We start from the raw sequence: 17636 nt of genomic DNA, 5'->3' as shown, positions 1-17636 counted from the left end.
TTTTTGGGCTGTGCCAGCGACTGACTGGTAAGATTCAGCGGGCACTGAACACATGCCAGGACTCTGTAGATCAGGCGTTGCTGCAGATCCTCTAAAGGTGGATCCTAAAAAGATCCCCTTAAAAGGTGAAAAAAAACAGGCCAAGACAAGGCAGTTCAGTGGTTGAGTTTATTACCCTCTAGCACCGAGCGTGTGCCATTTGGCCTGGTCCGTCTGTGCAGCGTGTCTGCATTCAAAGTGGCATCTCGTATCACAGGGGCACAGTAACAGTGTTCTTCCACTAGATGTCACCAAAGAGCGCAGATGCCCATGAGGCGCCACTCGCCCCAAAATGGGCGGAGCTGTGGTGTACTGTCCATCACTGACACACAAACCAATCAGAAGATTTGTATCCTCTACAACACAACACTATGATTAGTTACAAACAGCAAATCCTTTATGGCACATATTAGCTTGACCCACTTTGAGGTTTGTGAGGTTATTCTCCTCCTATTTGTGGGGTAAAAGGACAGGTATCTTTAAGATTGGCCTGCCACTCTGTGCAGGTATTCCGTGAATTCAGACATAACAAAATGTACAACAAAAATACAAGAGAACAGCATGGTTGCCTGAAATGAAAATGTCAAGGTGAACTACATAGTGCAACTGAAAATGTTACCAAGGATACAGGTATTCAAATCGAATTCACAATTCATATTTGTATTGATTCGTATTCGTAAATCTAAATATATACACAGATAATTTAACGGTAATAATGGCGGTAATTTACATTTCAGTTTAACCGTACATGAAAATGATAACTGTAAAAAGGGAAGCGAGCTGGACGGCAGTAGAGGTCTAGAATTCGCCGATGTCTGCCCTCTTGTCCCGGACCTTGTTCCTGGCCTTGGTGCGGGCTTTGAAGGCGGCTGCATTGTACAGGTGCTGGAGGAGGACACAACACGTTATCAGCCACTGATGGTCTTAGACCTACACCCATATTTACAGTAACTGCAGTTCTGCTACTGTAATAATCTGGTATTGTCTACCTGAATAATCCCAGCCTCCTGACAAAAAAAAAATGGAAAAGGTTTGCTCTTGATACAACCTGTCAAGCAAATAAAATAACCGAGTCTGTTCCAGCCTATGTCCGCTGGTGCTTAACATCTCAGGTGCATCTCCGATTCTCTACGGTAACGAGATGGCAGGCACGCCCCGTAGCTATACAGCACCGAGAGTTTGGCACTTTTCAGGGTTCCCTACAGAAACAACCTCAATGACCGAAGACTCTCAGCCCCTGAGAACTTCGTACCCTGTGACCTCGTGTGAACACATTCTAGGTTACAGCACATCTCAGGTGAAATACAGCACATCTCAGGTGAAGGCCTGACGGTAGAGTCACGGGGGGCCTCACCCTCTCGAAGCGGGAGATCTTCATGGCCTTCAGCGTGGCCGAGTCGATCATCATCGGCGGGCCCAGCTCAAACACGCTGCGGATGAACTCGTTTGCCTGTAGGAGGACAGAGGAAGCCGACTGTGGAGTACCATAGAGAGGGAGTGGACTCTAGAATGTCATACTGCTGGCGCAGTTCCATTGCAGTTTAAAAAAGAATAATAATTGAAACCATATTTTCATCTGTTTGATTACCGGAGTTGTGCTCTGCTGTAGGCGCACATTTCTAATGGTGTCTCATACTTTTTGGTGGTATTTATGGTCTGGATTCCACATTTGGAAAAATCCCAGAAAAAAATCATAATCAAGCCTCTGTCAGAAAATGAATGAACTGGTTATGGGACAATGGCAGCTGTGTGTGAGGGGGGGGGTGTGTGTGTGTGTCTGCTGTGTGTGTGTAGGGGGGGGGGGGGGGGTTGTGTGTCTGCTGTGTGTGTGAGGGGGGGGGACCCACCTGCAGATGGTAGTTCATTCCAGAGCCCACAAATTCCCGGAATGCTTCGTACGTCCTCTTCCTCACCCAGCTGTCGAGGTCCATGCGCTCCGTACCGAAGCGGATCGTCTCGCTCTGGAAGTCGCCCTCCTGCTCGGAAACAGAGACACACTCAGCGCGCTCGCACGCACACACACGCACATACACACACACACACTCAGCACGCTCGCACAAACACACACACACACACACACTCAACGCACGCGCTCGCACACGCACATACACACAAACTATCACCCACACAACGTGCACACACATCCGGTGCACGAACACACACACACCCACTCAGTGCACACACACAGCGTATGTGCACACACAATGCCCACGCACACGCACGCACACTCAGTGCACACACACACACACACAGACACAGACACACGCACACACACACACACACACACACACACTACACGCTCACACACACACGCACACACACACACAGCTGGCCCTCTCGGAGACCCCACCTCCACGGCTCGCAGGACGTCCCGGAACGCAGATCTCTGCCTCCTCTTGTCGTTCTTGGCTCGGTGCTTGTTGCAGTCGGTGGCCAGAGAGCTGAGCTTCGTGCACAGAGGGTCCAGGCCCTCGTACTCAAACTCCTGCAGAGAGAGAGAGGGGCGCTCGCTTACCTCTGCTGGACACACTGATTACCACAGGCCGTTATAATCAGCAGTTCTGTTCTACAGGCAGTTATAACTGGTCCTGTTCTACAGGCAGATATAATAACTGATTCTGCTCCATAGGCAGTTATAATCAGCAGTTCTGTTCCACAGGCAGTTATAATCAGCAGTTCTGTTCCACAGGCAGTTATAATCAGCAGTTCTGTTCCACAGGCAGTTATAATCAGCAGTTCTGTTCCACAGGCAGTTATAATCAGCAGTTCTGCTCTACAGGCAGTTATAACTGGTTCAGTCCTACAGGCAGTTATAATAACTGATTCTGTTCCACAGGCAGTTATAATCAGCAGTTCTGCTCCATAGGCAGTTATAACTGGTTCAGTCCTACAGGCAGGCGGTTATATAGAGCAGCTGACAGTGGCCCAAACCCCAGGCAGATGAGCGTGACTAAGCCCGCCTGCGGCAGTAGCAGGGAGGCGCACTCACAGGGTCCAGGTCCCTGGCCAGCTCAAACAGGAGGGCCACGGTCTCTCCTGCAGCGATCCTCATGTTCACGTCCTCACACTCCAGCAGGCTGGGCAGCCTGGGCAGGTGCCTGCAAGCACAGGAGGGCCCCCCCAGCACGTCAGCGCAAGAGAACGACCGCCAAACACGCGTGTGTGTGTGTGCGTGTGCGTGTGCGTGTGTGTGTGTGGTCCTGTGAGCACCAGAGAGTGTGAGGGTTTTACACACTGTACACACTGTGCAGCTGACCATGGTGGGGGCTGGATTAAGCAGGATATACCAGGACGCACCAGTAGGGGGCAGCTTACTTGCGGATGATGCAGCGCAGCTGGGCGGGGGGGCAGATGGTGAGGAGCAGGGCCCAGGCCAGCAGGGCGTGGTGGTGCAGCAGGGTGACCTGGGGGCTGAAGACGGGCCGCGTCCCGTCCGGCCGGGCGTAGGACCTGCTGAACAGGCTCTCGAAGCCCTCCATGGTGCCGTACACGTCCTGTACATCAGTATGACACGCGCACACCGGTACTGTACACTTTAAACTCCGTTTCACAGGCCTTACTAAGCAGAACCAGGTGACTTAGTGCAGGTTTTACTCTGTGAAAAAACAGACAGAAAGCCAGCGCCGCACTCACCAGAATGTCATCCTCTGAGACCAGACTGCAGACGCCCAAACTGGTCGCGCACTGAAACAGAAGAGCAGAGCAAACGGCTTACAGCCGGGGTCCTGCAGACAGGCGCTGGTAGTGGAAGAGCGCAAAGACTGCGGCGAGAGAGGGGAAATTAAGACCTTCTCAGGGCCTTTACTTTGGGCTTTTAAAAATAAGCTGGTGCTTCTGTACAGAGTCTGTACAAGGTCACTTTCTTTATGACACCTTTTCCTGTGTGACATTAAGCAATATAAATACAGGGAGCCCTGCAGACCAGCCACAAAGACACCTTTAAAAGCACAATGTGCCTGTTTACAGCGGCTTTGGGCCGTGTGCGCGTAACCAGCCGCCTGTTCACCCTGACGTGATCTCTGCTGCGTCACGCTGCTCGATACTGTGAACCTCTGCCCTCGCCCTTCCAGGCCTGGTGATAAGCATGCTGTGTACTCAGCAGTAATGGCCTTGTTAGTCACTCTGGGTTAGACAGACCGGAGTTTAAGGCACACGCTCTAGCTGATAAAGACAGTGCACACTCGCCGGCTATAAGGGGACAGTGTTATAAGGGTACAGTTTTATAAGGGAACAGTGCTTTAAGGGGACAGTGTTGTAAGGGTGGTGTAAGGGAACATTGTTATTAGGGGACAGTGTTATAAGGGTACAGTTTTATAAGGGGACAGTGTTGTAAGGGTGGTGTAAGGGAACATTGTTATTAGGGGACAGTGTTATAAGGGTACAGTTTTATAAGGGGACAGTGTTGTAAGGGTGGTGTAAGGGAACATTGTTATTAGGGGACAGTGTTGTAAAGGTGTTATAAGGGGACAGTGTTATAAGGGTACAGTTTTATAAGGGGACAGTGCTTTAGGGGGACAGTGTTGTAAGGGTGGTGTAAGGGGACAGTGTTATAAGGGTACAGTTTTATAAGGGGACAGTGCTTTAGGGGGACAGTGTTGTAAGGGTGGTGTAAGGGGACAGTGTTATAAGGGTACAGTTTTATAAGGGGACAGTGCTATAAGGGAACAGGACACACTCACTGCTTGTCTGGCCTGCAGGTTGGCAGAGCCGTCGTTGAGGATGTTCTTGAAGACGGGCTTGAGGGTCTTGAACACCTCCTCGCTCTCGATGCCGGAGCCCAGCTGGATGCAGAGCAGGCAGGCCAGGGAGGCGGCCGCTCCCTGCTCCTCCCCCTTACCTGGAAACAGGTAGAGCAGGGAAGCTCCTTAAACACTCAGTCACTCAAAAGTGGGTTTCAGTCCCAGGACCGTGCTATTGGGCTCAGGGGGGAGGATGCTAAACCCAAACTTCCCCCTGATGCCCTGTAACAGCAGCTGTCAGATATCTGCTATGCAAGGTGCCCCATCATATCAACGAGGCACAACATACAGTGCAACACAAACAAATTCTATTTTATTTGTATAGCGCTCTTTACAGAAAACGGTCACACAGACGCTTTACAGAGTAGCAGAAAAAAGAGCACAAGCCAGGCCTGAACCCCAAACATGGGCAAGCACAATAATAACTTGTATAATATATTAATACAGTATAGTGTACCTTTCTTCAGGCAGCGTTCGATGCTGTCAGTGATGGTCATCCTCCTCTCCAAGATGAACTCGTACAGGATTTTTGTTGCCATGGCAGTTTTCAACCCGTCCAGAGCTCCCTGCCTAGTTTTCGCACTGCGTAGAGGAAATGGGGCAAAGGCCATTCCGTCATTAGTGTAATACATTACACTGATCTTAATTAAAAGGGTTGTTAGAACAACCAAAGACTATATGCTACCCGCGCCTCTAGATCTCGTTTATGAGAATGCTGACAGCGTACTGCTGAGGTACAGAGAAGGATGAAGAGGGGAAATATTTTTAGGGAAACGCAGCGCGGCCCGGGAATCAGCCACAGCTGTCAGTGCATCAAGTTTTCCTCCTGACTGCAGGAGGCCTTCTGAAGCTCGGCACACAGAGTGCGGTTTGGCATTCCTTCACCTCTGGGATGTTTGCAGCGTGACAAAGATGCAATCTTAAAAGATAAACTGGGGAGGGGGGGGCAAGACCGTGCAGATTATAAAGAAGAGCACTGAAAGAATCGGGAGAGGCGAAGCGAGCTGACCTCTTGTCCACGGTGCTGTCGATGAAACCCTTCAGCTTGTACTGGAAGGCCTCCAGGACCCCATCCTCCATCCCGTCCCCTCCTGCTCAGTTACAAACAGCGAAAAGCCATCAGCAAAGCACACTTTATTTCACCGTCATCAAGCCCAGCACAGCCCCAACTCGAGTAGAAGTTCTGTCTGCCAGTAACCGAAGAACCCCAGGCCCGACTATCAACATTAAAGTCATATTTAACGTTAAAGGCTTTTACACTGTTCAGAAAGACCCCCTGTTGAAAAGAGTGTCGTCTGAGTTCTCCCATATGACAGAATGAACCCCTAGGGCAGCCAGTGTTAGAAAAGGTATAAAGCAGTGGTCCCCTCTTACTGCAGCGGAGCAGGGCATTGTGGGCCGCTTTAGGGGCGCGATACTTCCTGCTGCGGCGCAGCGGGGCATTGTGGGCCGGGATGCTTCCTGCTGCGGCGCAGCGGGGCATTGTGGGCCGGGATGCTTCCTGCTGCAGCGGAGCAGGGCATTGTGGGCCGCTGCAGTGGCGGGAGACGCCTCACCTTCCTCCGGCAGGCTGGCCGAGTCGCTGAAGCTGCTGCAGTGGCTGAGCGTTTCTATGGAGACGTCCTCGTCACTGAAAGGCTGCCCAGCCCTCTGCGGGGCCCCTGTCACAGACAGCACAGACAGCACAGACAGCACAGACAGGACAGGCCACACGTCAAACGTCTGCGTGCAAAATCTTCAGATCACGTGGTGGAGAAAGAGAACCCGCAGGGTGTGCAGGCCCAGGCTTGATGCAGTGCAGAACGGCTTCTAGACCTAAATGTTTTGTTCTCGTCGTTTTATGTACTTTAGTTCTCGTACAGGTCTGTGATCTAGATGCTTCCGTGTACAAGTGTGTGAAGCAGCTGCAGAGACTAACAGGTAGAGGAAGCCCTGGTTTACACACAGCAGTGTGATGACTGCAGTGAACTGTGATGTAATGGGATATGAAGGACCTGATTGGTGGACACCTGTGAGTGCATGTGCACCGGTGTGGGAGCCGATGCTGCTGGCGGAGTTCAGGCTGTCCTGGCCTGCAGCTTGTGTCACCAACTGCCATTTCATTTCATAAAACGGCTTGATAAGGACCGAAGTTCGATGACTGAAGGACAAGCAAAGCAGTCTGATTTGGGGAAAAGAACTGCCACGTTGCCTTAGATACAGGCAGCCTAGATTAGTGTAGCTAAGCCCCTCTGACACCGAGCTGTAAGGAAAGAGAAACACTGCGGGGCTTGTATTAAATTATTCCAGCCTAAACGCCTCCTGCTTCTACATCAAATTGCCAAGAAGGGTTATTAATAAATCTCAAATTAACTTCCAGTGACCTTTCAGAACACAATTTGCTCACATTCAAAGCACACGTTCTCCTTGAAGTACACCTGTACATTTCAGAATGAGAATCTGTGTTCCCCTGGAAACAACTGTAGACATTCTGATCACATGACCGAAAACATGCTGGCTGGCTGGCTTTCAGCTGTTACCTGGTCCGTTTTCGGCTGGACCGCAACAGCGGGGCCAGCCCTACAAATGTGAATGTCTGTGACTGAGTGATGAAGTTACACCATTGGTCGCCCAAGTTGTAAAGTTACACCATTGTTCGGCCAGAGAGGTCCAGCCATATCCAAGGTTTTATCAGTTGAGCAGTGGAAAATTCACTCTGTGTTCTCTTATTTTTTTTACAGCGTCATCAAGGGCTCCTGATATGACTCCTCTGACTGCAGACACAGGACAAACACAGCTGGGGAAAATTCCGCAGAATTTCTGCCAGCGAGCGCGCCACCAGCACCCTTACCCTTTTTAAAATGGAAAGGTCAGAGTCAGTACCTCCTCTACACTCTCTGGATGATAAGCCCTTCTGGCTCAATACTGTTCCATGCAACAAGTTATAGATTTTGTACCACAGGTCATTTACAGATCTGAACCAGCTGTATAGTCTGTATGTATTTATGCTTCTCTGGATTTGAGCTTCTGCCAAGCGATTTTACTAGTGCACAGCTGGTTTATATCAATGATGTAAAAAATCATCTCCTTGGGTTTAGGCAAGTAAAAAAAACTGCATGCAGGGCTGAGATTGAAGAATACACTGTGTTGTGAACTACAGGATGAATATGCCCCCTGTGCCTGGTGGGGCTGTAATCCAAGCCAGAAGCGTTAAGAGGGGACTTTGAGAGGAATCTAAGGAATCATGATGTGCCTATAGGTAAACCAGCCCGTCAGATGTCTCTGTTATGAATGAAACGGACACGGGTGGAACAGTGAGCAGTACACGTGATTGCATTCACGTGGCAATCTATAAAACACACGCGCGCCCGCATCGCAGCCAGGCCCTGCTGGCCAGTCAGCTGCTCCGTGTGTGTAGCCATAGCATACGTGCTAAACGCCATAAAGTCGCGATCAATTTAATCATTCATTTGTCATTAACAGACGGCTAGCTAAACGTAGCTATCTACATTTAAATGCGTTGATTTAACGACTCCATTACCTAGTTGGAGTAAGATCAGTTCAGCTAGCTGAATACCATTTTTTTAATGTGCGTAAACCTTGAAATTACAAAAACAGAACATCATCTGTTATAGTGGTAACTAGCTAACGATTTTATCACCTGCACTTCGTGCAGCAGCTTGCAAAATGTAGTATTGGAACTGTCGCCTTAGCAACTTTGTAAAACATCTTATTAGTTCATTCACACGCAACTCTCTGGGGAAAGTTCTTGATTATACGAGAAACTGGCAGTTATTGGTGTTTCCATTGCATAAGGTTCCTAGATATCTTATCCCCAGATAACCTGTTATTTGCTAAGATAGGAGTTTCCAACGCTGTAAACAAGGCCGTTGTGTATCAACAAATACATCTAAGTTTGTATTGGGTTTTTATCAGAATGACAATATTTACATTTACTTAAAACGCTACACGGAAACAAGTTTGCTTATTTTTATTAAAGCTAGCAAACGTTAGGAACGCAAGACAAATATGCCCCATACACTGCACTTAACTATGCTTAATAAAGCCAGATTAAATCTTATCACCATAGACAAGAAGTTATATTGCGTGTTTTAGTAATTCCATGATACGTGGCGCGCAAATTTCCTTTACTGATTCGCGCCAGATGTCCCATAAATTGCTTCTCAGGAGCTTACTATGATAGTCAAAATCGAATTGCGACCTACATCGTCAGTCTGTTTTTATGTTGAGCGTTGCGAATCGCCTTCATAATTATTAGATAGATTTTTATTACACATGCAATACCAACAGCTGGATCCCTCCACGTAAAACACACAGGCCACAAAACGGTGGGTAATGTAGTTACATCAAGCATAGCTCATTGTCCATTTACTCCCGATATTTTCATATAAATGACTGCAATTCCCAACGTTCCTTTCGCACACATCATGGCTGGAATGTGACGATCGGTCATCATAACCATGCAGGCATCATTCCTTACCTCTCCTCTTCTTGGACCGTGGCATCTTCGTTTAGAAAAAAAAGAAATAAAGGTGTTCACAAAAATCAGCCAATAGAAGACCAGTTTTTTGTGAAATGTCTCTTCAAATAAAAATCTTCAGGTGGCACTGTTAATAGATAAGAATCGAAAGCAGTCCCGGTAAAAAACTGCGAACAAAAACGACTCATTTTCCCTCTAAAACTACGGCTGAGCAGAGTACTACTGGCAGCCCGGTTTTATACTGTCCATGCGTCACGTAAAATGAGGTGGTTCTTCGCGGGAAAGCACCCTACTGTCATCCGGAGAGCCAATCTGGTCGCTGGACTCCGGGGTGTGGAGTGACGATAGATTTGTCTGACGCAATGCCGCAAAAATTAGTTTGTGTCACGTTCCCATGCAGACAGTGACGGCGTAGTACGATCATAGTGATTTGAGTTCTATAAAACTGCCGGCTACTATCCTATAAAAATAGATTGCATTTTGCAAGTAACTTTTCATAGCATTCAAAGACGTTGTGACGAGACGAGTATTGTAAGAGAGTATAAGAATGGGGACAGGGAGGGAGGCAGATCAGTTTAACCACTGTGTGTGTGAATCCCTCCCACCAAAAGAAAAAAGGGGAAAAAAGCCGAAGTCCTTGGCAGGAAGAACTGCTAATGTACTATGGTTTTTATTTTCATTTTTACAGACTTGACTGGTCTTTAGTGACGATTGTTCCTGCTCTCGGTGAGTCCCGTACAGTTTACAGGTGTGGAAATTCCGCTTGCAGACTTTAACTTGGCGCATGTTTCGAGCAGGGCTCTTACGCACAGCTGAACTCTGCCTGGGCTGCTGGTTATCAGCTGTCAGCAGTGAGAGCTGCAAGCCTGCCCATTCCCCACTTTACCCTATCTCTCCAGCACACGTGCGCCTGTGTATGGACCGTGTAAGCCTGGACCAGGGCTGCCCAACCCCGTTCCTGAAGATTTACCATCCCGTAGGTTTTCAGTTCAACCCTAATCTGGCCCACCTGATTCGACTAATTAACAGCTCAACAGAGATCTCTAGCTGTTGAATGCAGTGCAGGCTGCTCTGTTAGGGTTGGAGTGAAAGCCCACTGGACGGTAGATCTCCAGGAACAGGGTTGGGCAGCCTATGCGTATGACCTGCGTATGGTTGGAGTATGTGTAAGCACTATGTAGAATTGGGTATGGGTTTGGCCTGTGTAGCGCTGGAGTAAGTGTATGTGTTATGTAGAGTTAGAGTATGTTCCGTTTCAACTTCATGGACAAATGACTGCCTGTAGTCCTTCTTCAGCTCTGCTGGTTTTCATTATTACATGGCATTTTAATAATCAATATGAGCTGCTCATTACACAGTTAATTCACATAACCTGCTTACATGGGTCTGAGGTGGGTGCTGTTAAAGGTGAAAACAGAAACCAGCATTGCCTGTGTCTCTCCAGGACCAGGGTTGCCAGACCCCTGACTTGGTGTAAGAGATCAAAATGTATTTCAGAAACTTTAAAGTGATGATGAGTATGAACGTGTCTGAATTTAATTTTAAAAAATGATATGATGAATTTCAGATAATTTCACATAATTAACATAGTTGAGTATTCAGTACGTGGCTATTTTATTATATTCAATATTATAAAAAACGTATCCAGAAGTCATTGGAATAATTTCAGTCATAATGTCTATGGATGCGACCTGAAGTTTACTCGTTGCCCATGGCAACCATCTTCCGCCTGTCATTTCGCAGCCCGCGCTCGGTACCATTGCACGACGCTGGAAGAGGCAGACGGTTGTCGGACAGTTGTTATTTCTCATAGACTTGCAAACTATATTGGTTTAAAAATGACTTGCTCACAGAGCCACACGAATACCTGTGTGCAGTGCCAATTCCGGTTTATTTAAATAGCATCATCTGCAAAATTGACTACATAACTTTTAGACTTTTCATGTGGAAAAATACAATCTAGAATTTGCAAAAGAGCCACAGTGGGATCGAGTGCACGCGCAGGTTTCGAACGTCCGTTTCACGAAGAGCTGTCCAACTTAATTTTAAGACCCCAGCTGGGATATGGGTAGCGCTGCCTCCGTAGCGGATGCCAAGAAAGAAGAGGTCGAGCCGGTTCCCTGTCGAGCACCTGGGGATGATGCCGAATTTAAAGATGACAAGAGCATCGCGCCTCATAACGTCGAAGAAGAAGAAACATCCCGGCAAGTACGTGTAAATTGCGTCTCTGTTCCATAGCTTACAAACGCGGTGCATCCCAACCGCCTGTTGTAGGAATGCTGCTTGGGCCGCCCGAACATTTCACCACTCTTGCGATTCCCATTTACAATTTAAATTAATACGTTTCAGGAACCTACAAGTCACGCAATTGAAATTTCGTCCAGTGACGAGAGCATTACGGAGATGCAGGACGAGGCAGTTGAAGAAATCGAGACCATGTTTAAAAAGACAATGGCGGTGAGTAGATAAACCCCAAATAGTTAGAATAACTATTGTTTTCTAACTGTTTATTTTACTTTACGTCAATCCGAGAAGGATGGGTTGGGTTTCCCTTTACGGTCTATGTCCTGTTGCCACCCAACACCTGAAGGTATAGCAGTCTTGGGTTACTTGGCTCTTGTTTTCTATTTTGACACCTTGGGAGGCTTTATGCCTTGGCAAAGTCAGCTTATGTTTTCTGTCAGCTTATGTTTTATCTCAGCTAAAATAACAATAGCACATCTGCAGAGAGACAGCAGTGAGCGTAATTTAAAAGTAGCATTCCTCTAAATCACATCACAGGAGCCATAACCGTTCCTTCATTGACTCAATTAGTGTTTAAGCCAGTGCAGTATCAGTTAGCCTGCAGGATGTGGTGCATTGTGCTGCAGGTGATGTGTAATTATATTGTCAGGCAGTTTGTTAATGTTTAATTTCCCTGTCTTAAGGAGGCATCCACAGAAACGGAAGGGCCTTTAGCCTTTGAGAGTTTCCTGCATAAGAACGGCACTCTGTACAGCTGTTTCAGCCAACACGGAAGCCGCGTGTACGTTGATGAGACGAACGTAAGCATGCTTCTGCCGCAGTAACGCTGAGCATGCATACTGCATTAACACTATTGCAGTTCATAATGCCTTTTGTACTGAGTGTTTATGGTTTAATAATAATAATAATAATATTTCTCGAAGGGTCTTGTCCCGTTTCCAGATGAGTGGTACAGCGAAGGACGGTTCATTAATGCCACAAATGAGGTAAAGCTGAACACATTCTAGAAAAAAAAGTCACGTTATTAATCTGTGTGCTGGGGAAGGGGAAGCTCTGTCTGTCTGTCTGTCTGTCTGTCTGCCTGTCCGTCTGTCCGTCCCACGCGCAGCAGGCACTCAGCCAAAACGCGGCTCCCTCCGGCAGCCAGCCCGCGCCCGCCGAACCCGCGTTTGCCGAAGACGACCGCGCCAGTGCCGTGTACATCCAGGGGAAGGGCATGCTCATGACCTACATGTTTGAGGTAGCTGGAACTGCCCGGAACGTTTCAGAACCGCCAACCCCACATTCCCCCCGCCACCCCCCACCCTCCACCCCCACCCCAAAGCTGTGGAGGGGGTTGGGGAGGGACTGTGATCTGCACTCTGCCCCCTGCAGGAGAAGGCCAACGTGTGCAGATACTTTGACGCTCAGTCGGGGCTGTGGCTCCTGCTGCCGCTGCAGTGGGAGATGAACATCGACTTCGTCAGAATCCGAATTCAGCAAGTCATGGTGAACGTCTGCCTTCTGCATTTTAGTTTTTTTTGTTCATAATCCCAAGCCACTGCCACCCCTGCCCTTTATTTATTTATTTATTTTCTAGTTTACCTTTTCTTTTTCTTTTTGTATATTTATTTCTTATTATTGTATATTTATTATTTGTTTTTGCAACACCTCCTCTTTAGGAAACTTATAAATATTTATTCATTTACATATTGGCTACTTTCCCTTTTCTTTCCTGTTTGTATATTTATTTACGTATCTATTTATTTAATAAACATGCATTCGTTTAGCTGTTCTCTTTAGGTGTTTTAAACCAACGCTGCTCTTCTCCTCCGGTCAGTGGCTGTTCTCACCGTGCTCTCCTTTGTGCCGCGCGCAGGGCGCCCTGCCGGGGCTGGCCGACCCGACGGAGGTCACCGCGGCCCTCCGGCAGTGCCGCTACGACCCCGACGAGGTCATCTCCGCCTACCTCTCCATCTTCGGAGACGCACTGCTCCAGCCGGCCCAGGGAGAGCAGGGCGGCAGGGAGCTGCACTCCTTCAGGTGAGCGAGCCCCAGTGCTGCTGCAGGTAAAAGGTACTGTATTTAGACACTGCTTCTGTGTCTCTAATGCTTTATCTGCTTGGTCTTCACTGGGGTTACCTCCACACTGAAAACTTTTTTTGTTACTGAATCACTGGGACCATTGAAATGGTATATGGAGATATTCATTTGCCTGTACTTGCATGGCTGTAATTAGACTGTTTTTAGCCTCCTGCTGGGTGTGCATAGAGTGTGTTGGGCTTGCCCTCTGCTCAGGACTCACCTGGAGAAGGAGCGGGTGATAGAGGACCTGAGGCAGAGGCTACTGCTCAAAGAGCAGGAGGTGGAGAGGCTGGTCCAGAGGAACAGCCAGCTGTCCCGTGAGACGCAGAACCTGTCCGACACGCTCCAGCACCTCCACCGCACGGTGGCCGAGCTGGAGGCGGGCCAGCAGGAGGCGCGGGAGAGGGTCCGGGCCCTGCTGGCCCGCCGCCCCGCGCTGCCCCCCCCAGCCCGGCCCGAGCGGCGGCCCGCCGTGGACCCCGCCCGCCTGCAGGCGCTCGCCACCCTGACGCGCAGCCTCAACGTCGCCGGCAAGCAGCTGCGCTCGGCGGCGGCCCGGTGGCTGCAGGACGCGCGCCGCCAGGCCGCCCAGCTGGAGGAGGAGGCGCTGCGGCTGGCCCGGGCGCAGGAGGAGGCGCGCAGGGAGGCGCAGGAGCTCCGCGCGCTGTACAGGAGGGAGGCCCTGGAGAGGAAGGCGCTCTACAACAGGCTGCTGGAGCTGCAGGGGAACATCCGCGTCTTCTGCCGCTGCCGGGCCAGCGCCGCCGCCGCCGCCGCCGCCAGCCCCTGCCTGGAGGTCACCTCCGAGGAGGAAGTGGCCGTCAGCCAGAAGAGCGGCAAGAGGAAGTTCCTCTTCGACAAGGTGTACTCCTCTAGCGCCTCTCAGGTGAGAGCGGGTACTGCAGGCAGGGTTTAAATGCAGCTGCTCTGGCTGACCCCGCCTCTCTCTCTCTCTCTCTCTCTCCCCTCTCGCTGCAGGAGGCTGTGTTTGAGGGGACCCTCCCAGTCATAGCCTCCTGTGCTGACGGGTATAACGTCTGCATTCTGGCCTACGGGCAGACGGGCTCGGGGAAGACCTACACCATGATGGGGCGCAGAGATGAGCCAGGGGTTAACGTTCGGTAGGCCCCCGGAGCGCCTGCTCTCACGCACAGGGCCACACTGCTGGCTCGGCCAGCTCGGATAGACCCGCAGACCAATCACGACGGAGATCAGAAATGAATGATTCTCGTTTCCTGAATCCCTGTCGATACTGCGGCTGGTGTGAGAGCAGAGAAAAGTCTGGTGGTAATTTCTGCTGTGTGAACGCGGGGCATCAGTAAGTCAGCGCTCTGCCTGTCAGCGTGTATCAGGACAAACGCGCTCGGGTTACGCGCTCCAGCGCGCTCGGGTTTCAGCCGGGGGTCCGGTTGCCTGTGTCTGCCGGAGGCCACACGCAGATCTCTGCTGCGTCCTGTCGCCGGTGAAGATGGCAGCAGTCGTCCTCCGCTGTAGTTCCCCTGGCAGTGTCGTATAGTGTGACCTGACTGGGCCACCCCACTGAGCCAGAGGGACTCACTGCCTTTCTGTCTGTGTCTGCAGGTCAGTCAGGGAGCTCTTACGCATTTGTAAAGAGAGAGAAAAGGTCACCTATGCCCTGAAGGTACGTATGTTTTAATAATGAGCTCAGCAAATGAGCACATCGCAGTCCCATTTAACGAGGTGGGGATCAGACACCGTTCAGTCACTTGATTACTTGTTGACTACGCGGACAATGGTGGGATGCAAAGACGAATAGCGCATTTACAGTAAAATCACAAGCAGGCCAACAGAAATGGGCCTAATATCTCAGCTTAACGCATCATGTCTCTTATATGTAGGTCCCTGTTTGTTACCCTGTACAGTTTCATCATTAACAGCCACTGTTTACCGAATGACTACGTTACCCAGCATTCTCTAAGTTCCCCCCCATCTCACCCTTTCAGATCTCCATGTTAGAAGTTTACAACGACAGCTTGAACGACCTCTTGGCAAAGAGCGCGACGGGTCATTTGGAGATCAGGACCCAAGGGAAGTCCGTCAGCGTTCCCGGGCTCACTGCCGTGGAGGTGAAGACAGAGGAGGACATTTTAAGCGTCATGGAACTGGGTGAAAAAAACAGAAAGATCGCCTCGACCAAAATGAACATAGAGAGGTACTGAGAGTTTTATTTTTTTTTTTTACCCGTCATTTGTGTTAGAGTCGTTAGCACTGCATGATGTATTCCTCAGGGTAAGGTGGTCTGCTCTGACGTATCATTCTGAAGACAAGCTATGATAAACAGTATCATCTAAGCTCAGAGCTGAAGATGATTTCTGAGTAATATGATCCGTGTTCTGCTTTTCCCCCTCTTCAATATCCCACATCCAAATACAAAGCAGAGCTAACTCAGACCTCAAACAAGCACCAGTCAGTGGCTAGTATGGCATGTAATGTATCTTTATAAAAGGAGCAGCAAAGATGGAAAATACAGGAAGTGACATCACATGACTCTGTCCCGCCCACAGCTCCCGTTCCCATCTCATCCTCACTCTGCGGGTGGACGGGACGGACACCGTCTCCGGGGCGACCTCCCGCGGCACCCTCACCCTGTGTGACCTGGCGGGGTCAGAGCGCATCTCCAAAACTGAGGCCAAGGGGGCCCGGCTGCTGGAGGCCGCCTCCATCAACAAATCCCTGACCGCCCTGGGACAGGTCAGCCAATGGGAGTGGAGAGGGGGTGGGGCAAGGCTAATTGCGCTGAGGCCATCTGAACCAGGGATGCCCAAGCCTGTTCCTGGATATCAGCTGTCCTGCAGGTTTTCACACCAGCCCTAACAAAACGGTCCTCATTCAACAGCTAGAGATCACTTTGAGCTGCTAATGAGTAGAATCAGGCATGTCAAATTAGGGTTGAAATGAAAACCTACAGGGTGGTAGATCTCCAGGAACAAGGCTGGGCTGCCCTGGTCTGAACATTTCTAAATCTGTGTACAGCACAGGTGTCAAACTCCAGTCCTGGAGGGCCGCAAGTGTCTGCTGGTTTCCGTGCTGTTGTCCAGCGGCTTAAGTCATTGATTGGCTAAAGAATCCATGCTCCTTGTTCTCAAGGCCTTAGTTAGCAGCTGATTGAAAGGAAACCACAAACACCTGCAGACACTGCGGCCCCCCCTGGATATGTAGTCATTATAGTTTGCGTATCTTGCTGATGAGGTTCTGATGAGCTGTGTTAAGCCCCAGTGACCCGACCGTACCGCCCCCCCCTGCGCAGGTGTTCAGCGCTCTGAAAAGCAACGCGCTGCACGTGCCCTTCAGGAACTCCAAGCTCACGCACCTGCTGCAGCCCTGCCTCAGCGGAGACGCCAAGGTAAGGCCCAGTCTGCCAGGGGAGCACTGCTTTGGGGCATTACCCAGCATCCTTAGCGCGCTCTCCTGACAGCGCCGTGCCCTCTGCTCGCCGCAGGCCTGCGTGTTCGTGAACGTCAGCCCGGAGCCCAAGGACCTGCCGGAGACGCTCAGCACCCTGCAGTTCGGCTCGTCCGTCCGCCAGGTGGCCCTGGGCCGAGCCGCTCAGCACGCCATGCCCCCCGCCACGGGGCACGGCGCCAAGGCTGAGAGATAACCGCTCACCCGCCCGGGGGCATGGCACACCTGTGCCCCGCTCACCCGCCCGGGGGCATCGCACACCTCTGCCCCGCTCACCCGCCCCGGGTGCATGGCACACTGCTCGGGTACGAGGGACGTTTGTGTCTTTGTGCTTCTGCCATTCGAAAGGGGGCCGGTAAGACAGACTCAACCAAACTTGTAAAGAGTGAATAATAATCTCTGTGGGACACTGCACATTTGGTGTGGGTGTGGATTTCTGTTCCTGCGCTGTCTCTGGGATTTAAAAGGCGCTAAGTGGTCTGATTAAAGCAGCACAGGAAGCTTTGTTTTGGCCTGGCGCACTGCCGCTCATGGGGGAGTGGTTTGTGAATGTGTGGTGTGACTCGTACCTCTGACCACATCCTGCTCTTGGGTGATGGTCGACAGCAGTGTTTAGTGAATTTCTGAAGCCCTTCACACACACCCTG

General features: G+C 50.2%; 2 protein-coding genes across 3 annotated transcripts; one reads left to right on the top strand and one right to left on the bottom strand.

Moving 5' to 3' along the window:
• Nucleotides 1–154: 154 nt before the first annotated feature.
• Nucleotides 155–9396, bottom strand: LOC118218732 (interferon-related developmental regulator 1-like). Its single transcript, XM_035401373.1, has 12 exons — nt 9259–9396; nt 6335–6439; nt 5788–5869; nt 5236–5360; nt 4719–4876; nt 3673–3723; nt 3355–3533; nt 3029–3137; nt 2390–2524; nt 1887–2015; nt 1394–1489; nt 155–924 (listed from the first exon to the last, which is right to left on the bottom strand). The coding sequence occupies exons 1-12, from the start codon at nt 9281–9283 to the stop codon at nt 838–840; spliced, it is 1281 nt and encodes a 426-aa protein (XP_035257264.1). The 5' UTR covers nt 9284–9396; the 3' UTR covers nt 155–837.
• A 379-nt stretch (nt 9397–9775) lies between these two features.
• Nucleotides 9776–17191, top strand: LOC118218729 (kinesin-like protein KIN-14R). Of its 2 annotated transcripts, XM_035401369.1 has the most exons (15): nt 9776–9984; nt 11309–11466; nt 11608–11715; nt 12186–12302; nt 12426–12488; nt 12611–12742; nt 12877–12990; nt 13361–13524; nt 13780–14452; nt 14545–14687; nt 15148–15208; nt 15531–15739; nt 16092–16278; nt 16835–16930; nt 17027–17191. In XM_035401369.1, exons 1-15 carry the CDS (start codon nt 9915–9917, stop codon nt 17183–17185), a joined length of 2454 nt encoding a protein of 817 aa, XP_035257260.1. In that variant the 5' UTR covers nt 9776–9914; the 3' UTR covers nt 17186–17191. The 2 variants fall into 2 exon arrangements, with proteins under 2 accessions (XP_035257260.1, XP_035257261.1); XM_035401370.1 differs by having other exon boundaries at nt 9776–11466.
• The last annotated feature ends 445 nt before the right edge of the window (nt 17192–17636 follow it).

The sequence above is a fragment of the Anguilla anguilla genome, chromosome 19, assembly GCF_013347855.1.
Source record: "Anguilla anguilla isolate fAngAng1 chromosome 19, fAngAng1.pri, whole genome shotgun sequence".
Classification (NCBI taxonomy): Eukaryota; Metazoa; Chordata; class Actinopteri; order Anguilliformes; family Anguillidae; genus Anguilla; species Anguilla anguilla.
Note: the sequence above shows the minus strand (reverse complement) of the source record. Positions and strands in the feature narration are given on the sequence as shown.